This window comes from Microtus ochrogaster, chromosome 7 (assembly GCF_000317375.1).
Source record: "Microtus ochrogaster isolate Prairie Vole_2 chromosome 7, MicOch1.0, whole genome shotgun sequence".
Classification (NCBI taxonomy): domain Eukaryota; kingdom Metazoa; phylum Chordata; class Mammalia; order Rodentia; family Cricetidae; genus Microtus; species Microtus ochrogaster.
In genome coordinates this window covers 36,166,735-36,175,532 of record NC_022014.1, presented here as the reverse complement: position 1 = coordinate 36,175,532, position 8,798 = coordinate 36,166,735, and the positions used below count along the sequence as shown (strand labels likewise).

The 8,798-nt window shown below is 38.6% G+C and overlaps 1 protein-coding gene across 1 annotated transcript in view; it reads right to left on the bottom strand.

Annotated features, from left to right (window-relative positions):
* Window positions 1-8,798, bottom strand: part of Ncor1 (nuclear receptor corepressor 1) — a 159,604-nt gene that overhangs the window by 134,307 nt on the left and 16,499 nt on the right. Inside the window, exon 2 of the mRNA XM_013347052.2 lies at window positions 3,568-3,745. Within this exon, the coding sequence (XP_013202506.1) occupies window positions 3,568-3,675 (108 nt within the window). The 5' untranslated portion in view covers window positions 3,676-3,745. The remainder of the gene's footprint in view (window positions 1-3,567; window positions 3,746-8,798) is intronic.

Genomic DNA, 8,798 nt, shown 5'->3' with positions numbered 1-8,798 from the left:
TGAGTTCGAGACCAGCCTGGTCTACAGAGCTAGTTCCAGGACAGGCTCCAAAGCCACAGAGAAACCCTGTCTCAAAAAACCAAAAAAAAAAAAAAGAAATAACAATCCTTAGACTTAAAAGAACCAAGGAGAAAATCATAAGATATTTTAAAAATTAGTACACAGACAATACATTAAATTTCTAGAGGGCTGAAAGATGGTTCAGCAGGTACCTGCCACCAGACCTGAAAACCTATGTTCAATCCCTGGAAGCCAAATGGTAAAAGGAGCGAACAAACTCCAAGTTTTCTGACCTCCACATACGTACTGTGCACTCATGAGCACACATATACACATATATAAATAAATAATTCAAATTTAATTATTTTAGTGTAAGAAACCAAGGATAATGATTTACTACAAGTTCCAAAACCAAACACAGGCTTCCTACAAACAAGGGTCATAAGAAAAGCACTGACTTATCAGCAGAAATAAACAAAAGCAAACAGAGCAGGTTCCAAGGAGAGTTTTAACTCTACAAGTTCAGAGCAAGATCACTCACTCAAGAACAATGAAGTTTTCCGAACTCAAGAACTCTGAAAATGGCCAGGCCGTGGTGGCACATGCCTTTAATCCCAGCACTTGGAAGGCAGAGGCTGGTGAATCCCTGTGAGTTCAAGGCCAGCCTGGTCTACAAGAGCTAGAACTGTTACACAGGGAAACCCTGTCTCGAAATATATAAAAAAAAAAAAAAAAAACTCAAAAACATGTCAGTCACTGATGCTCTCTGAAAGGTTTTAAGATTTTAAATTATTCAAAAATGACTGGGAGAAAAAAGGATAACACAACAGAGCACAGCAGCTTCCAGCTCTGAGCATGTAACACTGTCTAAACTGTCTCATGGGGGTTGTGTGAAAGACTTTAGAAAAAATCATATGGTAGACTCTAGCTGGGTACAAGAGCATATGTCTGGAATCCCAGCACTCAACTTGGACTACATAAGAAATACAAGGCTATACAGTTAGATCCTGTCTCAGGTAGATTAAACAGACAGATGGTGGTTGTGGGGGTAAATTCATAGAAACTATTTTCAGATAGTGGGCTGTACAAGAGGTAAGTAACCTCTGAGAGAAAATTATTTGTAAGCTTTCTGCCCAAAATCAATTTGAACGTCTACATACAGCCCTGGGTATTCAAAGAGGGCTCCACAATCAGGCTATTGAAGACACAGTGATACAGGTTTGAAGGAATCAGAATTTCTAAAGACCTCTAGAGAGGAGGGAGTTACATACAAAAAGATTTCTTTTTTTAAAAAAATATTTATTTATTTATTTATTTATTTATTTATTTATTTATTTATTATGTATACAATATTCTGTCTGTGTGTATGTCTGCAGGCCAGAAGAGGGCACCAGACCTCATTCCAGATGGTTGTGAGCCACCATGTGGTTGCCGGGAATTGAACTCAGGACTTTTGGAAGAGCAGGCAATGCTCTTAGCCACTGAGCCATCTCTCCAGCCCACAAAAAGATTTCTTAAACACGAATTTGGTTTCTTTAAGTCTTTGCAGAGAGTGAAAACTCAAAGGCTGGGTCAAAACTGTCTCCAATCAAAGAACAATTAGGGCAACCTATGACTTCAAGTCGTCCTGACCTCCACAAGCACACAGAGACACGTGCATTAATATAAACAAACAAAAGCAACACAATAATCCAGGAAATCAGCAATCACATGGATAGCATTGGGGTAAGAAAAAAATAAAACACCCAATCATGATAAACATTGTCAACCTAGGAACAGAAAGCAACTTCAGCCAAACAAGAGCATCAACAAAAACATGCAAGTACATTAATGTTTTTCTGAAAAAACATTAATATCCATGCTCATTCCAAATCAGAACCATATTTCAAAGGAGTCCTCAGAAACACTCAACTGTATCTGATTGATAAATTTGCTTTCTTATTCACTAAGGTGAGCACTTCATTTGTGCTGTCTAGTTTTATGTCAACTTGACACAATCTAAAATCATTGGGAAGAAGGAACTTCAATTGAGAAAACGGGCCTATGGGGCATTGTCTTAACTGAAAATTGATGAGGAAGGGCTCAGTACTGTGGCAGGTAGTCCTGGGGTGCATAAGAGAGCAAGCTAAGCACACCATCAAGATCAAGTCCATAAACAGCAGCATTTCTCCAGGCTTCTGCTTTAGTTCTGCCTCCGGTCTCTGTCCTCACTTCCCTCACTGATCAAGTATGACCTGACAGTTGTTAAGAAGAAATAAACTTTCTTCTTCATGTTGTTTATGGTCATAGTGTTTTATCTTAGCAATAGAAATCCTAAGAAACATTTCTTGCTTTCTTTTGTTTACTTTTGTGATAGAGACTGTCTATGTAGTCCATCCTATCCTTGAACCTGAAATACACCTGCTTCCACTTGCTGAGTTCTAAAGCAGGCAGGTGCCACCAAACCCAACATTCTTTCTGTATTTTTCTTTAAATTTTTTACATTACTAGCTTTTGTCCAATAAGCTGGGAGTTCTACCTCATATTTCATTTTTAAAAAGGTTAAGTTACTCATAGAAACTTCATCACATATCCTTAAAGTAGAGGTGTTTATGCTAAAACTAAGCAGAGGTCAAATTATCTAGCCAGTTTAAAACTCAACCAGAACATGGAATGTAAATATGGTGTTATCCTAGAAACTGAGGACAACTTACTCTTTCCTGTGAATAATTCTTAATTCAAAATCAGAGAGATAGGGCTAGTAACATGGTTCACCAGATGAAGGCACTATATAGCCAAGCCTGACAAACTGAAATCAATCCCTAGAACAAACATGGTAGCAAGAGATAACTGACTCCAGTCCTCTGATCTGCACATGTATGCCAGAGCAAGTACACATACAAAATAATAAATAAATAAATAAATGTAGGAAAATTAAGAGGGACATTCAATCTTTGAAATCTAGCAGAAAACTGCAGTAAGAAGATAGGTAATTAAGTGGGCAGTGGTGGCACATGCCTTTAATCCCAGCACTTGGGAGGCAAAAGCAGCAGGGACTCTGAGTTCAAGGCCAGTCTCCTCTACTACAGAGGGAGTTCCAGGATAGTCGTTGCTACACAGAGAAACCTTGTCTCAAAACAGAAACAAAAGAAAACAAACAAAAATAAATCCCCCAAAGAAAAGACAGATAATTAATATTCAAACTTTGGCTCCTTTATAGATAGATGAGTGTGTGTGTGTTAAGCATATAATTTTTGGAGACATAAATGTAAATATAAAATATGCATATATATGGTGTGTGTGTGTGCGTATTTTTTAGATGAAGCTTCATTTGCCCCTGGTTGGCTTCAAATTTGCTAAATAAGCAAGGCTGGCATTGAATTCCCATCCTCCAGCCTCTGATCCTCAAGTGCTGGAATTAGAGACACATTCCACCACACCTGGCTATGAATGATTCTTACATGATTCTTGCCATTCGAAAATAATAATAAAAATAACAAGCACATCCATTACTAGCCAATAAATATATTACATAGGAAAGTTGAAACCATAAATTATATATGCATCTTGACAGCTAATATGCCTTACCTGCTGGTGCCTGGTGCTGGGGAAAGTATACTGGACAGAATGTGAAGGATAACGACTTTGCTCTGTGCTGAAAGCTCCTTGGTTGGGAGGGTATCCTGAACTTGACATTATCAGTAAAGACGTCCTCACTCGGCTGTGAGATCAAGTCCAACAAACAACCATGTTTCTAGGAAACAACCTACACAGGATGGTAAAAGAAAATTCATAAGTAATAAAACATGAAATGTCCTTCTAATAAATGATAAATACAGATATACAAACAAAACCACAATGGCCAGTCAAAGCTCTCTCATATATTTACTTAAAAGAAGTTATTAAAGTTTGGCAAACAATGCATCTTTTCCTCTACACAAACTATAATGGATATACAAAGGACATTACACCCCCTGAGACAGTGCAGAAACAGCTTGACTTTTGCCTTTTCTATCCAGGGTCAGTGTTCATGAGTTGCATGTGATTTTCCTTGTCCTTAAGAAAAGTTCTCCTTTACTTAATTCGGCTAAGTAGATTTTTATTATAATGCTGACAACATTTATTATAACCTTGGCAACAACCCAAATGTCATGATACAATGACAAGGGATAAGGGGAGCTAATTTTGTTTTCTAACCATGTTATAATATATTAAATAGAAAAGTTACTGTTTTAACTATTTTTAAGTAAATGATTCAATAGCATTAAATATATTCACAATTTTATGTATGATTTATGTATAATATTTCTATTTAACATTTCATGTCATAAAAAAAAGTTTTAAAATTAACGGTAATATGTCCTGTTTTCTACACACCTCTGTATACCTATACTGACACAGAATGACCATGGCATACTACCTTACTGTGAGGGGATACAAGACAGTAAGAAACAATCACTGGAGAGTAGAAACTACAGTATTTATAATAAAGTGCTATAAATAAGATAATAAACAGGTGAACAGAATGGGCAAGGGCTACCATAAAGTCAGTCTAAGCTGGAATGTCCCAGGTCCTAGTTTATAAAACAGCCACAATCTACATAAATGGAATCACACAAGCGTGAGGGTAGAGCAGAGATGAGGCTAGGAGAGAGCAGAGTAAGCAAGTGCGTTTGGCAAGTTGTTTGGAGAAATTAAGGGCACTTTCTCACCTTCCTCTCTCTCCTTCCTTTCTCCCTCTCTTCCTTCCTCCCCCCCCCCATGTCTAAGAGAGAGAGAATATTAATCACGTCCATCTTTATGTGGCAATTATTTGTTCTGGAATGCTTGTTCCAACCTTTTAAAGATGTTCTTCATTCCTAAATTCTAAAAAGATTAGAATTCAAGTTTTAGGCTTTTTCTTTAATATTTATCCTCATCCTTCCTCCAAAACAGGGTTTCTGGCCTGGAACTTGCTCTGTAGGTCAATCTAGCCTCAAACTCGGAGCGATCCACCTTCCTCTGCATCCGTAAGTGTTGGGATTAAAGGCATGCGCCACCAGGCCCAGCTAACATTCATCTTCTTAAACACTCAGAGGTTTTCTTTTCCCAAAAAAAGGCACAACTATGTTTCTTCTCTCATTGATAGTGAATCGTCCCAATAAAACACTTGGTGAATAAAATGCCATCCTTGTTACTCTTTAGCAATTAAGTGAATATTCTGAAAAAATGCACTGACATCAGAAGGCATTTACTGCAGCACCACAGTAAGAAACTCTCAATTCCAGGTAATATCCTGCAGTGTGCTCATATAAGGAACTGTACAGGAGTTACAGAAAGCTACAGGTTCGTATTTCAGAACAGACACAACTCTGCTGACATTTCATCGAATATTAGCATATACTAAAAGCAAAGTATTTATGGTTTATAATGCATATTAAATTTAAAAAGCAGCAACTCAGGGATAATAATTACATCTCAGGAAAGAAGACACACCATCTATAACAGTGTCTTCAAAAACTAAAGAACTGGGGAGGGGGAGGGAAATGGGAGGCGGTGGCGGGGAGGAGGCAGAAATCCTTAATAAATAAATTTAAAAAAAAAACTAAAAAACTGGCAAGATAGTTCAGCAGATAGCAGCAGCTGTGGCACAGCATGGTGACCTGAGTTCCATCACCAGGAAGACACACGGCAGAAAGGTAGAAACTTTGTCTTACTTTCACAGACATACTACAGAACATATTCATGCACATGCGTACACACAAATAAATGTTTTTTAAAAAGTTTTTAAAGCAGAAGAAAAAATAAAATATTGCTTTTTAAACACCAACAATATGCAGACAACAATTGGTTATACTGCTCTCTGCACATTTTTTAAATTTCCTTCCTTCATATGTATGGGTGTTTAGGCTGAATGTATGTATGTGGCGCACACGCAGGAGGAAGTCTGAGTATGGTGTTGAATCCCCTAGAACTGGGGTCATAAGCCACCGCAGGAACTAAACCTGGGTCCTCTACAAGAGCAGCCAAGTAGCCAGGTATAGTGGCACACACCTTTAGTCCCAACACTCAGGAAGCAAAGGAAGAAGGATCTCTGAGTTCTAAGTTAGAGGCCAGCATGATCTATAGAACAAGTAAGTTCTAGGATAACCAGAGCTGTTACACAGAGAAATCCTTCCTTCCTTTCTTTCTTGTTTTTGTTTTTTTGTTTGTTTTTGTTTTGTTTTTATTTTTCGAGACAGAGTTTCTCTGTAGCTTTGGAACCTGTCCTGGAACTAGATCTTGTAGACCAGGCTGGCCTTGAATTCAGAGGCCTGCCTCTCCCAAGTGCTAGGATTAAAGACACTGCCTAGCTTGGCTCAGGAGTTTTTAACAGTACCAAAGATTACAAAATTTAAAAATCATCTCACATCCTTGTGCTCCATATGCTACACAGCTGTAATCCCAGAAAGCAACCAAAAGTAGAATGTCCTTTAGAAGCATTCTAAGCACTTTAGCGCAATTACATGTCTACATACTACACATGCACTGTGCTATATCGTGCTCTTATTATTTAGTATATCTTGGTAGTCATCCACAATTCACAAAGTATTTCCTTTCTATAAAACATTTCATTATATGACTTCATGAGTATTTTTCTGAAGGTTTTCTAAGTAATTCTCATCTGCAGCCCTAAGAAATGCTTATGTAATCTACCTCCGAGCCTCTAATTCAGATTATTTGATGTACATATGTACATAAAGTATGTGTGTGTGTGTCTATTTCTTTCCTTTGTTTTTTTTTTTTTTTTTCAAGACAATGTTTCTCTATGTAACAGCCCTGGCTGTCCTGGAACTTGCTCTGCAAACCATTCTGGCCCTGAACTCACAGAAATCCACCTGCCTCTGCCTCTCAAGTGCTGGAATTAAACATTTACATCACCATGCCCAGTGTGTATATACACATATATATAATATACACACACAAACACATATAAAATGCAAAAACAAAATGTTAGCCCATGTTCATTCAAATTATTTTCCTAGCAGTGGCCTAACAGGTCAGAAATCCAAATGAAGTTGGGCAGTGGTGGAGCACACTTTTAATACCAGCACTTGGGAGGCAGAAGAAGCCAAGCTCTGTGAGTTCAAGGCCAGCCTGATCTAAAGACTGAGTTCCAGGACAGTCAGGACTACATAGAGAAACCCTGTCGAGAGAGAGAGAGAGAGAGAGAGAGAGAGAGAGAGAGAGAGAGAGAGAGAGAGAACAGAGAGAAGACAGAGAGAGAGAGAAGACAGAGAGAGAGAGACAGAGAGAGAGAGACAGAGACAGGCATGTGATAAACCGGATATGGTGGTACATGCCTATGAATCCCAGCCCTTGGGGAAAAAAAAGTAAGAGGGTTATGAGTTTGAGGACAGTCTGAGCTACATACAAAGACCCCTATAACAAAGAACAACTAAGAGCAAAAGTGGAAATGCGAGTAATCCATGTGGTATAAGTGGGGTTTTGTTTTATTGTTTTAATTTACATTGTAATGTTCACCATCTATCACCTACATTCAATATCACTGTAAATTGACTGGTTTGTTTTCCTCATTTGTCAATACTTCAGAATGTCCTGAAGTAGTAGTTTTAGGTTTTAATTTTAGTGAAGTTTGACATCTGTTGTGGTTTAAATAGGTATGACCTGCATAGACTTCAGGTGTTTGAATGTCTGACCCCTAGGGAGTGGCACTATTACGAGGTGTGGCATTGGAGAAAGTGTGTCACTGTGGGGACAAGCTTTGAGGTCTCATAAGCTCAAACTAAGCCCAGTACAGTCTCTCTGTCTGCTGCCTGTGAATCAAGATGTAGACTCAGCTCCTTCTCCATCACCATGTCTACCTGCATGCTGCCATATCCTACCAAGATGATAATAGACTAAACCTCTGAAACTGTAAGCCAGTTCCAAATGTTTAAACGTTTTCCTTTATAGGAGTTGCCGTGAACATAATGTCCCTTCACAGCAATAGACACTCAAACTAATAGCTGGGCAGTGGTGGCACACACCTATAATCTCAGCACTTGGGAGGCAGAGGCAAGCAGATCTCTGTGAGTTCAAGGACCTTCTGTTTCCAACTAGTAAACTTTTCTCAAACATCTTATCTAGAAGCAAAAGATAAGAAGGCAAAATCTCTGACTCAGTAAGAATGTGCCAGTCAAGGCTCTCTCTTTTCAGGCACTCTAACGTTCCATCTTTCCGTCTACAGTTTCCAGTATCTTTCCGTTTCCAGTCCCAGGGCATCAAGATACCTCTACAGAGGAAGTATCTTGCAGTTCAAAACCAACTGAAATAAAACAATCCAATTTAAAGCTAAAGCTAAAAGGAAATATGGCACTTTTAATGCCAATACCAAACTATAAATTCAGTTCCTTTTAAAATTATTTTTAAATTTATTTACTGTGTATGACTGTGTGTATGTGGGTGGGTGCATGGCAGAGGGAAATCTGTGAGAGTAGGTTCTCTCTTTCCATCATTTGTGCTGTGGGGATTAAACTCGGGTTGTCAGGCCTGGTGGCAAATGCCTTTACCTACTGAGGTATCCCATAAGCTGTAAATTCAGTTCTTGGGACAAAACCCAATAACTCAGTATGCTTGACTCAGGAAATGTACAAGTTCTGTGACCTTTTTAAGAGACCTGCTCAAGCAGGGTGCCAGAGTGCACCCTTGTAGTCCCACCAGTCAGAAAGTGAAGACAGGAAGATCTGAAGTTCAGGGTAAGGTAAGCCTTGGCTGTCACAGCACCTCTCAGGACAACATGGGCTACATGAGACCCTATGTCCAAAATTAAAAGGAAATGTTAAAAAGAAACCAAGATT